We start from the raw sequence: 14322 nt of genomic DNA on the forward strand, positions 1-14322 counted from the left end.
GCAAATATTTTTTCCCAGTCTGTAGGCTGCCTCCCTGCTCTCTTGATGGTTTCTTAAGCTTGTCAGTTTAATGAGGTTCCATTTGTCTGTCTTATCTCTTATGGCATGGGCACTTCGGGTTTTGATCAGGAACTGGTTGCCAGTTTCAACTTCCATAAGAGTGTCTCCTGCATTTTCTAAGATTCTTATTCTGTGGAAAACAGTGTGGCGATTCCTAAAAGTTCTAAAAATCGACCTTCCATATGACCCTGCAATCCCCCTACTGGGAATATACCCTGAAGAACTCAGATCACTCTATAAAAAAGATACCTGCACACGTATGTTTATCGCAGCATTGTTCACAATAGCAAGAACATGGAACCAACTGTGCTGCCCATCAAAAGAGGACTGGATTAAAAAAAAATGTGGTACATATACACAATGGAATATTATGCAGCCATAAAGAAGAACAAAATCATGAACTTCACAGCAACCTGGATGGAATTACAGTTTATAATACTGAGTGATCTTTCACAGAAACAAAGATATGTGTATCACATGTTCTCGCTCATAAGTGGTCCTTGAACAGCTACCGTAATACTGTAACAAAAGGATTGACAGTAGCAGGAAACTGCGGGGAGGGGGGTGGGATTGACAGTAGTCGAGATCTGCCTGGGGAGGAGGGGCACACCTCATCAACAAGGGTACCTGCTCAATGAATATTTGTATACCTAACCCTGAATTGTACCCCACAATTAAAAAAATAAAATAAAACAAAGAAAAGACTATATTCACATATATCAATAAAGATAATCTTAAAAACCAAAATACCCATATCTGGATATATATATATATAAGTGTGTAGTGTGTGTGTGTGTGTGTGTGTGTGTGTGTGTGTGTGTGCAAAGTTCATAATTTTTGGTTCATTCAACTTCTGGGAATTTAGCCTAAGAAAAAATTCAGGCACTCAGACTGATTTGTATACAAGGATGTGCATCATATCTTTATTTGTAGAAGTAAAAACCATGGAAACAATAGGATAATAAGTGAATTAGAATTATAGTACATTCGAATGATGCTGCAGTGTTATACAATTATTAAAAATGATTGTGCTTTTGAAGACAGTCTAATGACAAGGAAAAATTCTAACAAGTGAAAAAAGCAGGGTATAAAACTGACGATATAGTGGCATCAAATTTTGAAAGACTAATTTATTATACATTTTGTACATAGAAAGGCAGTTAAGAAAAAAGTCAACTAAGATACTGACCAATAAATATACAAGCAATGTCTCTCTTTTCATGGTGGGATCATAAGTTATTTTTCTTATATCATTTAGTATTTTACACATTTTTATAACAAATATGTATTATACCCATTATCATGTAATTTAAAAAGAAAAACAAATATATGTATGTATTTAATCAGTTGCTTAACTATGTGAATAGGCTCCTGTAAGTGATCGTTTTACTGCCATATTCAATGTATAACTTTGGAAAACAAATTATAAAGATAAATGTTTTTATTTTTATGTATGCTTTCCAGTCTTTTTTTATGTATATGAAAAGATATTCTCTACTTTCTAACAAATCCTACTGTTTACTATACAACAAGCCCTTTGGGAGCCAAGGTCTATGCTTTATTTGTCTGTGTGTCCCTTCAGTGCCAAAAGCACTTATATGCACATTGTAGGCACTCAGTAATTTATGGGTTGAATCATAATCAGAAGAGTCTGAAATTTTTCCACCATAAGATGTAAATGATTACTAAGTCTTAGTGTTACTACTTCCGGACATATATGCATTTAAATCAATCAATTTTCCTACCAAAGAAAGATTTATTAAGATCTGGCACACAAAAGGCATTGTTTAGGTACTTTGAGGGATATGTAGAAGTGGTTCCTACCTTTTAAATGCTTATAATCTAATCTAATTATAGGATGAATCAGGAAGTTGGAAGAAGCAAGAAGAGAACTACAGTTATTGAGGTATTATTATATGTTAGGCACTGTTAGGCAATTTATGTACATGGGTTTTTTACAATGAATCTTTAAGGCAGAATTTTTATTCACATTTTCTTTATTTCTCACACAACACAGATGTATATTCACATTTTATAAATGTGAAAATGGAGGTACAGACAGTTATCTAAGTTCACACAGTCAGTGGCAGATCTGGAATTCAAACCCTGGACCTTCAGGTATGTGTGTGTGTGTGTGTGTGTGTATGTGTGTGTGTGTGTGTGTGTGTGTGTGTGTGTGTGTGTGTGTGTGTATGCTTGCTAATAGTGCTAAATATTGTAGGAGAGGCAGGAGAACAATGGTTAAGAGTCTGGGTTCCAGAAATAGTCATCTAGGTTTGAATCCTGGTTCTCCACTTACAAGCTGTATACTCTTGGGCAAGTTACTTAACTTTCCTGGGTTTCAATGTGCCCATTCATAACACAGGGAATCATACCTAGCCCACAGTGTTGCTGTAAAGATTAAATGAGTAAATACAAGTAAAGGGCAGTGTCCAGGCACCTAGTAGCTAGCCAACAAATATTGGTTATTGTTATAGAAAATTGGAGTAGGAAGAAATCAAATCCAGTGGGAATGGATCAGGAAAGACTTTTATAAGGGAAGTGACATTGAAGAAAAGGTTGAATACTGGTAGAGAGATGGCAGGGGGGATAAGAGATTAAAGGTAGGGGAGGTGGGAAGGTTCAGGTTGTATGGGGTCATGAGTAGATAGATGAAGGGTGGTTCCTGGCAGTGGGAGCTATTGAAAGACAAATTGCCAAAGAGAGACGGGGTCAAAATGTGGAGGGCCTTAAATGCCAAATGAAAAACTCTGGAGTTAACCACTGGGCATGGGAGCTATTAAAGGTTTTGAGGAAGAGGAAGATAAAGCCTTCCCCAGCAGTAGTCAAGCCTGACAACTTTAAAGTTTTATCCCTGAGTGTTACCAACTTCAGAAATAATAACTCTCTGAGGACTAATGTTTTGATTGAGGGAAGGGAAAGGGGGCGAGAAAGAGAGAGGTGGAATAAAGGGAATGGAAAACTGAAGGACATAAGTGGGAGGGATAGATGAAAAGAAAGCCGGGTGGGAAGTGATAGGCCATCGCCCCTAATTCCTCATTCCTAGGGCCGCTCAGTGACTGAACTCCAAGCATAACCTACCTTCTCCACATTTAAGATTTGAAGTTTCCATCTCAGTTTAGGGCTTGCTTCATTTAACTTAAGAGACTTTCCTTTTGGCCTGTGAGGATGAAACGTAGGGCATTAGGACCCAGCGATTGTTGTAGTGAGAGTGGTTGAGTCTCGATCTCTCAATTTTTCTCTCGAGCTCCCTCCTCTCCCTTTGTCATTCTAGCAGCCTGCTGCCTCTGCAACGTCCCTCCAGCTCTCTCTGTGCTAACTGCCTGCGCCTTAGATCGGGTGCGTAAAGCAGAAGGATTAGTTGGGACCTGCCTTGGTGACCCCATGGCATCGCCTAGAACCGTTACTATCGTGGCCCTTTCAGTGGCCCTGGGACTCTTCTTTGTTTTCATGGGGACAATCAAGTTGACCCCCAGGCTCAGCAAGGATGCCTACAGTGAGATGGTAAGTGAAGTAAACGGGTTCTGAGGAGCGCGCCCCCATGGGATTGTGAGCGCCTCTCCCCTTGTTTCCTTCTCAGTCTGTGGTCCCATCCCCTTAAACCCTACCCACCCCGGACCCTTCCTTGTCCCCAACAACTTTGCAGCTGGGCGACAGCTAATCCATTCGTGGGCTATGCTGTTTTGGAGCCACTGAATGCCGGTTGGGGGAGGGGCTGCCCAGCGAGTACCCCTGACTCAAGTAAACCAGAAGGATGAGACCTGCGTAGCACCTGTCATTGGTAGGAGCTTTTCCCTCCTTCCAGCACATCCCAAAGTCCGGTCAACCAGTCTGCAAGTCTGGTTCCCTCCCTCCGAGCTAAGAGTTTAGCAAGCTGGAGAGTTTATTTATTTTAGGGCAGAACAAAGGGGAAAGAGGGAAAGGGATGGGGAAAATGGGTTACTAAAACAATCAACTTGTAGGGGTGGGCTAGGTATTCCTCATCACAGGCAGAGAGCTGATAGTATTTCTTTAGCCACCCGGGTATGTATCTGAATTCTTGAGACAAAGCAGTCTTGGCCCAAATAAAGGTCACTGAGCTCCTGCTTCTTCCCTTTCTCTCAAGGGATAGCTGGATGTTTTGTTTTATTTTGTTTGGTGTGTAGGCTATTTTGCAAAGTCTGTTTTTTCTCTCTTGCAAAACAGTCCATAATCCCCACCTTGCCTCCTGTGGATGCCCAGGGCCGGGCCCTCTGCAGGTTTTCCCCTCTGCAGAGTTGGAATCGCTGAAGGTGACTGGCCAAAATATTGCCTCTGCAACCTGGGGGCTGGGCTACTTTCCCCAGTTGGGCGTGATGAGGACTTGCACTTATGCTGTGGAATACTAGGAGATGGCAAGAGATGTTTCCAGCACTTTCAGTTCTCTCCCCCGTGAGTTACCTGGCCTCTTCGTTTCTCTGTCCCAGCTGACAGGACCCTGCTTCTTGCAGCCTTTGCCAAACTGCCAGTAATGGGAGGGAGCACATTACTGGGCTCTCAAGGTCAAGAAGAAAAGGAGTTTAGGGGAGGAACAGAAGGGAAGAGAGAGAAAAGGGACTCCCTGTTAGGGCCGAGGCTGGGAGAAATAGCCCCACACGTTGAGTGGAATTAATAGCTCTCTTAAAGCTACTGCAGAGCTTTCCAGGGCCTCTCAACGTGAGCTGCAAATGGATGGAGGCTGGCAAATTGTAGATGCTCAGAAAATGTTTGCAGGCAGCTCTGGCTTCTTTCTTGGGATTTAAGCTGTAGCTTTCCATTTCTTCCTCTCCACAGGATCACCCTGGGGGTGGGGGAGGGTGGCTGAGACTCAAGGTCTTAGGTCTAGCCCCAGTGGCAAATCCTAATATGCTTCTTTCCCCCTTCCCTCCTCCCAGCATGTTTGACCAGATGGAAATGAAATCAGGTCAAAATGAGTATCCAAGGCAGGCTACAATGGGGAGAGTAGGGGGAGGGTGGGGTAGTAAAAGACACCAAAGGATTTGAAGATGTTGGGGAAGAGGGAAAGGATGGAGGGGAAATGCCACTATATTTTTTTCTTGGCGGTAGTAGTTTGGTGTTAGACTATGAATATGCTCTTGCTTTACTTGTCATACATATATATTTCTGTACGTGCACTGTAGATATTTGTAAGCTTTCCTTTGCCTTAGGGACATAGTATCCTTCTTCAGTATTGTCCCTGCCCACCAAATCCTAGTCAACTGCTTTAGTGGCCCCCCAACTTGTACCCTAAGTACAGTTTTAGGTTCTGCAAGCAATACAACTAAGATGGAGTCACCGGGAAGCTTTCTACCAGCGTGGCTGGAGCTCACAAGGAGGACCAGCCACAAATGGGTTTACAGTCGGTTTCTTCCTAGAAAATGGAGTTATCTATTGCAGTCTAATGAAAGGTAGAAAAAACAAATATGAAGGATTCATATCATACATAGGAACATATTTAAATAGGTATAATCTAACACAGCAGTATTGAACCTGCATATGTGTGTGTGTGTGTGTGTGTGTGTGTGTGTGTGTGTGTGTGTGTACCACACTTCTGTGCTTTTGCACCCAGGGACATCTAGAGGGAATGTAAAGACTATATCTGACTGGGAGATAGATGTAGATGTCATAGTGGTATGAAGAAGCTGGAAGAGGATTTTTCAGACTGCTCCTTTCCAGGGTTCCTGTCTGCACTGTGCATCAGGCCACAAGCTGGAGATGGCTCTCTGGCATAGGCTCTACTGCATAGAGCCTGGGTTTGGCCCAGGTTTATTCTTGTGCCCATAGGAAAGGAAGGGAAATTCAGTTATAGTACAAAGAAGGAGCACAATATATATTTGAGGAATGGAAGGGTGAATGAACGAGTCACTGTAGCATTGCCTTGGCTGGTCACCTTCAGATTTCTCTGGTTGAGTCTTGATTATGCAGTTCAGGATCCATTTCTTGCTTCTTAGAAGGGGACCACAGTCCTTCAGAAACCCAACCCTAGATCAGCTGGGATAATTATCTGGGATGTTCTGTTTTCCATTTAGGAGTGCTTCCTCTGCATTGATGGGGTTAGTCATTAATTGACTGCAGTGACATTTCTTATACAATCTCAAAGTGGTGGTGTTGCTGTCATTACTTTAAGATTGTTTGTTCTTTAAAACATCTCTGTGAGGTAGATTTATTTTATTAGTTATTCTTATTTTACTGATGGATAAACTGAAGCAGAGCAAGTTTAATGACTTATCTAAGGCTGGTAAGGCAAGCTGTTGTTGGAATAGAGATAAGAAACCAAATCCATACTGAATACTGCCAGTAGAGGGGTCATTAATGGCTAAAACTGTTGGGTTTTTATGGATGCCAGAACCTACAACTGATTCTTTAAAATACCTGACACATCCTTCTTCCTCTTTTGTACCAGTTTAACTATCCAATCCATATTTTGGGGCTTTATTTTACTTCAAAATTAATTTTTAAAATTTTATTTTTTGACTTTTCTGCCAATTTTTTCCCCTAAAAACACTAGGGTTATGTATAAGTTTTATCCCCTCCTGGGGAATCACTGCTAAAAACCAAATAACTATTAACGTTTATCTTGTCTCTGCTGGAGAAGCCAGGCTTTGGAGTTATACAGTTTTAGGTTCAGGCTCTGGTACTCTTGGTGTTTCAGTTTCCTTATTCATAAAATGAAAATAAGAATGCTTATTTCAGAAGATTGCAAATATTAACTTGTATAACTTGAGATTACATACCAAAGTATCTGGTGTTTGCTATAATAGATGATCAAGAAAGCTTCTGGGTGAGGTGATTATGATAAGTGATTCTATTTTATGCATTAGTTTCCAAACTAATTTCAATGGCCAGTTTAAGGGATTGAAATCAAGCATTTAGAAATACAAGATGTCATTTTCAAGTACCCTGGTGAACAGACCTTTAAATGCAATCAACTTATTGAAAAATTTACATTTGCTGCTGTGTAATGCATAGTGGATTCCACGCAGAACTTCCAGATGCATCTCTGAATAACCCGTTTGGCATGTGTTGTCCCATACCTCCTCCAGATTTACCAAGTATCATTATAGAGTACTCTAAATCCCACGTGAATTTCAACACGACCGGCCATTCTCTTGACTAAATGCCTTCATTAGTTCACTTGAAATTGGGAGATAGCATTTACAAGAGCTAGTAAGCAATTTCCTGTGCAGTGACTTGAAATATGTAAATAGTCGACTTGCTTTAAATTTGGTATTCAGCTTTTTGTAGTAGTGGTTTCATCCTGTAAGCACAGGGGCCCACAAATAGAAAGGTAAGAAAACATCAAAATTCTGTCACAATGAAGCCAAGGGATTTTGACCTGAGGACAACTGGGCAAGTCTCTGATTATTTGCATCCCTGCATAGTAAAGGTTTGTTGATTTGACTGAGTTGCTTATCTATAGTTAAATGCCCTCCTGTTTGTATAACCCTGAGAAAACACTCCCAACATGACTGGGCAGTTTAATGTTCATAAGTAATGTTTTAAGCATCCGATCACTGCCATTAATTGCTTCCCAACTAGATAATAAGATAGTAATTCAATGATGTCTAGACTGCTCTCTGAGATGGTTTATTATTTTAGAGAGACATCTGAGACCCAGAGATGTGAAATGACTTTGTTTGGTTCACGCAGCCTGCCATCACAAGCTAAACTTCATGCTGGAGCTTAAATCGGGAAGCTTGTAGCCTCTCAGTGTGCCCAACAGCTGAGTTTGTTTCAGAGCGACCTTTGACTGACAGTAGGAATCAAGACCCTTCTGCTCTAAGATGAAATCTGAGAAGGATCCACTTTGATTAGTAGGATCAGGCTTGCCAGCTTCCTCTTGAGGTGGGCATTATATGATAAAAAGCAAAAATTGCTTAAAAGATGTTTATCATTCATATGAATATCTGGCAATTAAACATGTGATGGAATGGCTTTTTATTGTATTTTAACAATGATCTATGATTCACATGTGGCTTTATTTCTTACAAAGATTCAGAAAAATTGTATATGTCAGTAAATTTTGCAGCACTTATGTAGGCTTTACGGTTTAAGATAGCAACCAGGCTGAGATTTTTAGCCAAAATATATTTTTGTCAGTGCTGTCTTTTGCTTTTATATAGTTTTTACCCTGTACATTTTATTGGTGCATATCATATATACCAAAACATGAACATAAGTGTACAACTCAAGGGATTTTCAGAAAACTACTGTGTAACCAGCACCCATATCAAGAAACAGCACATGACCAGCACCCCAGAAACCTTCTCTTCCAGTTACTACACCCCTCAAGGGTAATTGCCATCTTGACTTCTAACAACATAAGTTAGTTTCATCTAATTTTGAACTTTGTACACATGGAATTATTCAGTTATTTAGCCAATTTATTTTTTTCGTTTACCTAATCTACATAAGTGAACTAAAGTGGACCAAACCACTTGCCCTCTGTTCCCATTTTGTCTTGTCAGCTGGCCTGGGTTGGTTATTAATTGTAATCAAAGATGAATATCATTTAGCAGTTTTAAGCTGCTCAAGTTTAATGTCATTAATTTGAGTTCATGGACTTTAGGGTGTTGTAAAGAATAAATGACAAAAAGGAAAAAAAGGTATGACTAAAGAAAGGCTCTATATGCTTTTGACTCATTTCTGAATCATATGTCCTCATAGCACAAGAATGGACCTGCTTGATTGCTCACTGTTATCATTAAAATAATAACTGTGGCTTAAAAAATATGGATTTCTAATTGTGTGGTTCATTAATGATCAAATGTGTGTGTATGTCCCTCAGTTGATGCTATGACACTTTGATTTTTTGACTAAATTTCCAGAATTCTCATTTGATTTACAAAAGGGGAAACTGAGGTAATGAATATACTTAGTAATTTTCTCCAAGCAATTTAGGGGCAAAACTAAAATTGGAATTCAACTTATTTTAAGAATCTTCATCCAAGGACCTTACTGGATGACTGCCTTTAATTGAAGAGACTTGAGACTAAACCTTTCTTTTTCCTGCTTCCTTCCTCTATAAGAAAACTCTAGTTTTAGAGTCTGGGTTATTGCAATGGAAAAAAAAAACCAGACCTAACAAAGTGAATCCCAAGAGCCTTTTGGGCAAGTGAATTCATCAACTCTCTTTACTCTTATTATCAGTACAATTAAAGTCTTTAGAGATCTAGTTACTATAGACACAAGACATGTGCCCCTTCTATTGTTAAACTTGAGGTAGCCTTCCAAGCATAATAAAGGAGCTGGTAATAATAAGATTCTTTTGATGCCTCTATCCTACTCCACAGGAGAAAGATAAATGGCTTCCTATAATGTCAAGACCCATCCAACCTTAGTCCCATCTCTGATAAACTAAACTTTCCCTGTCTGGAGTCCCGGAGAATAAATTCTGTCTGTACCTACTCAGCTTTGAACTAAAGATTTGACACAATGACTTATCGACATGCAGTTTCCTCCTGAGAAAAGGAGGAAAGAAAGAGGTAACAGCAACATCAAAACATCCACAGATGCAGTTTAAGAGGTTAACCAAGCAACTAAAAAAGTAATATGCAGTTATACCAAATGAAGAGAAAAAAGATCACTGAAGTCATAGGAATTTGATTTAAAGACCTGGAATTTGGCCCCAGGCTACAGATTCCACTATAATATAGATAAGAATCTATTCTTGAATGGTGGGTGGTTAAGCCCTAGCCAAAAAAGGAGCGTTTCCAGAAGCCACTCAGGCAGCATCTGGAAGTCTTGGATCTGAACTGATTGTAAAAAAACTCATCTTGCCTCCTGTGTTCATTATGTCACAAGTTTACACTTAGGATTTAGGGATTGCCTCTTGAGAAACTTTGTGTTGCTAATTAGAAATGGTCCTTACTTAAAAGTGTTAAGGAAGCCTCTTGGGTCTAGATTTTTTCCCCCTAAAGTCTCCCTGCTACCATCACCAAAGTGCAGAACGGGAGGAAGTAGGCCAGTGGTATGTATTTACCTTAATAATAAGACGAAAGAAGTGGGCTTCTCACCACCACCAGGTGCCCTAACCCTCAGCTAAACTGCTCTACATGGGTCTGGCTCCCTTTTAGCCCAGGGTTTTACTCGCCTACGTCAACCTCACTTCTAATTTCTCTTTTTAAAATCCCTGATAAGAAGATAAGAAGAGGAAGGAGGAACATTTTGTATTTCCCTGAATGATCAGGAACAGGGTTGACAATAGGGTGAGGTGAAACTTTTAAATGAAGACACGCAGGGCAAGACTAGGAAGAGGTGAGTGAGGCAGGGTGAGTGAGGAAGAGGTGAGAGTGAGGCAGAGTCAGAGTCTGTCTTTATTTAAGATCCTGATTCGCTGTTATCATGTTTATTATTTACCTTGATGAATGAGTGTTTTGGTGCCCTCTTAAATTTTCCACTCAAGGCGACTAGCCTCACTTACTTCCCCTTAGTCTGGGTTGTGCTCAGGAAAATGAGGCTCTGAGAGGTCAAATAATTTGCTCATGGACACCCAAGTCTAAAGTGGCAGAGCTGGGATTTGATGCCAAGTCCATTTGGATCCAAACCGATGCTTTTCCCACTAAACCATTTGTCTTTTAGCAGTCCTCAGAGAGGATTATCTTATGCCACTCATGAAAATTAATCCATGAACTAAAGGTGCATTCACTTGCCCAGATGTGAAAGAAACGACTTAACATTTGTTCCAAACCTAGAGCGTGTGAATACTATTTTAAGTGCCAGGTGCTTCTGAGAGGTCAAGTTGGCTTTCTGCCTGGTTCTTATAATACTTGTCTTGTTTTTGGCACTTTTGACTATTTCCTTTTTAAAACTCCTCTTGGTGTCCATAACCCAGTCTCCCGGTTTCTTTCCTGTTTTTCTGAACCTACCTTCTTTTGCTTTGTGGGCTCTCTTTCTCTTCCCATTTCTTAAATGACTGTCACAATTTTTCCCATTGTATATACCCTCCCTTGGCATACTGATGACTATCCATTCTCTATCTTTAGCCCTGACTTCTCTTACTGAGCTGCCTACCAGTCATCTCCACTTGGATGTTCTAGAGATACTTCAATTCAACTAAAAAAACAAAAAACAAAAACCCAAATTGAGTTCCTCATTCCTTCCTGATTCTTGCCCCCACACCTTTTCCTCCTGCTATGTACTCATACTTGAAGAATGGAAACACCTGTCTATCCAGACACCCAGGATCATAGAGATCTGAGAATCTTGACTCCTCCCTTTCCCTCAGTGTCCACATCCAATAAGATACCAAGTTCTGTTGATTTTGCTTTCAAAGAATCCTTGACTCAGTCCCTTTCCCTTGACCCTCACTGTCATTATGCTAGTTTGGGTCTCTCACCTGATCTTTTTGTTTCCAGGCATACCTCCTCCAATTTATTCTCCACACTATTTCCAGAGGGACCTTTCTTTAGAAAGCAAATGATTATGTTGCTCCTCCTGGCTTATAGGACAAACTCCCAGCTCCACAGAAGAACAGTCTTATAGTTTTCCACAATCTGATACATATCTATCTCTCCTGTTTCATGTTCACCTTCCTACCTTCCCTCCCTCAACTTATGCAGAACTGAGGCAGTATTTGCAGTACACTCATCTATTTTGTTATTTGGGGTCTTTGCTCATCCAGCTTCCTTTGCTTGCAATTTTCTTCTCTTATTGATCTTGCAAACACCTGCTCTTCTTTTAAGATTCTATTCCCAATTTTCTGGAAGATTTGACTACTCCCTATGGTGAAACTCTACTGTACCCACTATATACTTTTATCCAGCACTCATAACACTTTATTGCACTTGCGTATTTACATATCTGCTCTTCCCCTTATAAACTTCAAGCTTCAGGAAGACAGGACCTTTGAATGATTAATACCTATGTCCAGAGTACCTACTACAGTGTCTAGCACAAGGAGGTACGTAATAAATATTGAGTGAATGAATTGATAATTAATGAAAACAAAGCAGTGGGCCAACCCAAGAAGACACTTGATAAGATCTCATCAATTTACTCTAAAATGAGGGTCAAGTCAATCTGAATAACAAACAATATAAATGATCTATTATTTTAAAATCAATATCATTCTATTACTTTCTAATGCATCAGTGATTCCCTCCTCTGTCCTATAATGTTTACCTTTGGGCTACCGTTGGATCTTGTATAGACCTCTATTATGTACCACTAAGTGTGCTGCTTTGTACAACATACAAATGAGTTCTGTTCCAAGAGCATATTTGTAAGTCCAATTTGTTTTAAGTCCAACAAAATTAGCTTAGGTACCCAACTAACACAATCAGCTATATAGTGCTGTATGTATTTAGCAGGCTACACTGACACCTGGTGGAGAGAAATAATACATAAAAAAACAAGTGTGCATCATTAAAGTTTGTAACCTGAAGGTTCATATGTAGAGGACTTACTGTAATGTTTATGTATCTGTTTCCCCCCACTAGACTAAGAGCTTCTTAACCCTGTCTTATTTATCTCTGTATCTCCAATGCATAATCCATAGTAAGTGTTCAATAAATATTTGTTGAATTAAAATTAATGAATTAGGCTAACCAAAGTAGCCTCTTATAAAGGTCTGGGAATTTATTTCAAAGACCAGGAGAATGATTTTGTCTTACTATATTTTAAAGATATATAAGAGGCTAAAATTTGTATACATTTTAATTTTTCTATTTGCTCAGCAAACACTTTTATTTTGTAGATCCACAAACATAAATTGCAATTCAGCTCTTTTCTAAAGTATCACAGATTCCAAATTAGGGAAATCCAAATTAGTGAGATTTTTACCATACTGTGCCTTGCCTTGTTTCATTTTGTTTGGTACTCATATGCATCTGGGTTTGGACAAAGCAGGCATTAGAAAATATTAGTGTGGTTAACATATGCCAGTTTCTATGGACCCAATATTTTAAAAATTCTTAGTGTTATTTATGATCAGAATTTATGATATTATAAATCAGAATTTTTAAAAACTATAAAACCAAATTATCTGCCTTATTATTTTTGGTGCTTGTCTTAGTCCATTCAGACTACTATAACAATATGACATAAATTGGGTAGCTTATAAACAACAGAAATTTCTCACATTTCTGGAAACTGGGAAGTCCACGATCAATGTACCAGCAGTTTGATGTCTAGTAAGGGTTGGCTTTCTGGTTCATAGATGGCACCTTCTGTGTTTTCACATGGCAGAATGAGTAGGGCGATTCTCTGGGGCCTCTTTTATAAAGGCACTAACCCCATTTATGAAAGCTCCGCTCTTATGGCCTAATTACCTCCTGAAGGCCCCACCTACTGATATCATTAACTTGGGAGTTTAGATTTTGACATGAATTTTGAGGGGATACAAACATTCTGACTATAGCAGTGATGCTACTAAGGTTTAAGTCACAGGGATTCCAGCAGATTGCTTGCTTTTTTCTTAACTATAACTTTTATTTAGGGGACAAAGTTACACCTTTGGCTGTGGTGAAGGAGAACTTTTTTTCGTTCTAATGTTAAAATTATGGCTAATGCAGTGATTTCCTTATGATATTCCCATTCTAGAAACGTGCTTACAAGAGCTATGTCCGAGCCCTCCCTCTGCTGAAGAAAATGGGGATCAATTCCATTCTCCTCCGAAAAAGCATTGGTGCCCTTGAGGTGGCCTGTGGCATTGTCATGACCCTTGTGCCTGGGCGTCCCAAAGATGTGGCCAACTTCTTTCTACTCTTGCTGGTTCTGGCTGTGCTCTTCTTCCATCAGCTGGTTGGTGATCCTCTCAAACGCTATGCCCATGCTCTGGTGTTTGGAATCCTGCTCACTTGCCGCCTGCTGATCGCCCGCAAGCCTGAGGACCGGTCTTCTGAGAAGAAGCCCTTGCCCGGGAACGCTGAGGAGCAACCCTCCTTGTATGAGAAGGCCCCTCAGGGCAAAGTGAAGGTGTCATAGGAAAGAGGAAGTATAAAAAGTGGACCCTCCAGGCAGTTGCCTATATGACACCCAGAAAGATGTCAGTGTGTTTTTCATTTGATTTATTTATCTTGAAAAAAGGGAAAAATATAATCTACAAGTTAATGACCCTATTGGCTTGTGTACATCTATACCCTAAAATGATCTCCCCACATTGGCATTTGTGCACCACCTTTAGTCACTCTGGGGCAACTCTCACATCTTGCTGCATGTACATGTAAATGGCTACTATTGAAGTGTAATTGTGAGATGGACTCCAGCAAGCATGTGACTGTGAGATTATGTGCGGGAAAATATGTTCAACTGTGTGTGTGTGTG

General features: G+C 39.9%; 1 protein-coding gene across 1 annotated transcript; it reads left to right on the forward strand.

Moving 5' to 3' along the window:
- The first annotated feature begins 3292 nt into the window (after positions 1–3292).
- Positions 3293–14322, forward strand: TMEM35A (transmembrane protein 35A). Its single transcript, XM_008059831.1, has 2 exons — positions 3293–3564; positions 13600–14322. The coding sequence occupies exons 1-2, from the start codon at positions 3445–3447 to the stop codon at positions 13981–13983; spliced, it is 504 nt and encodes a 167-aa protein (XP_008058022.1). The 5' UTR covers positions 3293–3444; the 3' UTR covers positions 13984–14322.

This window comes from Carlito syrichta, unplaced genomic scaffold (genome assembly GCF_000164805.1).
Source record: "Carlito syrichta isolate Samal-C Ts95f unplaced genomic scaffold, Tarsius_syrichta-2.0.1 Scaffold304388, whole genome shotgun sequence".
Lineage (NCBI taxonomy): Eukaryota > Metazoa > Chordata > Mammalia > Primates > Tarsiidae > Carlito > Carlito syrichta.

Excerpts from the sequence above, each read along its gene's own strand:
- TMEM35A (XM_008059831.1), top strand. The coding sequence starts at position 3,445 with ATGGCATCGCCTAGAACCGTTACTATCGTGGCCCTTTCAGTGGCCCTG. Across the intron at positions 3,565-13,599 it reads AGGATGCCTACAGTGAGATG|AAACGTGCTTACAAGAGCTA; the intron begins GTAAGTGAAGTA and ends TTCCCATTCTAG.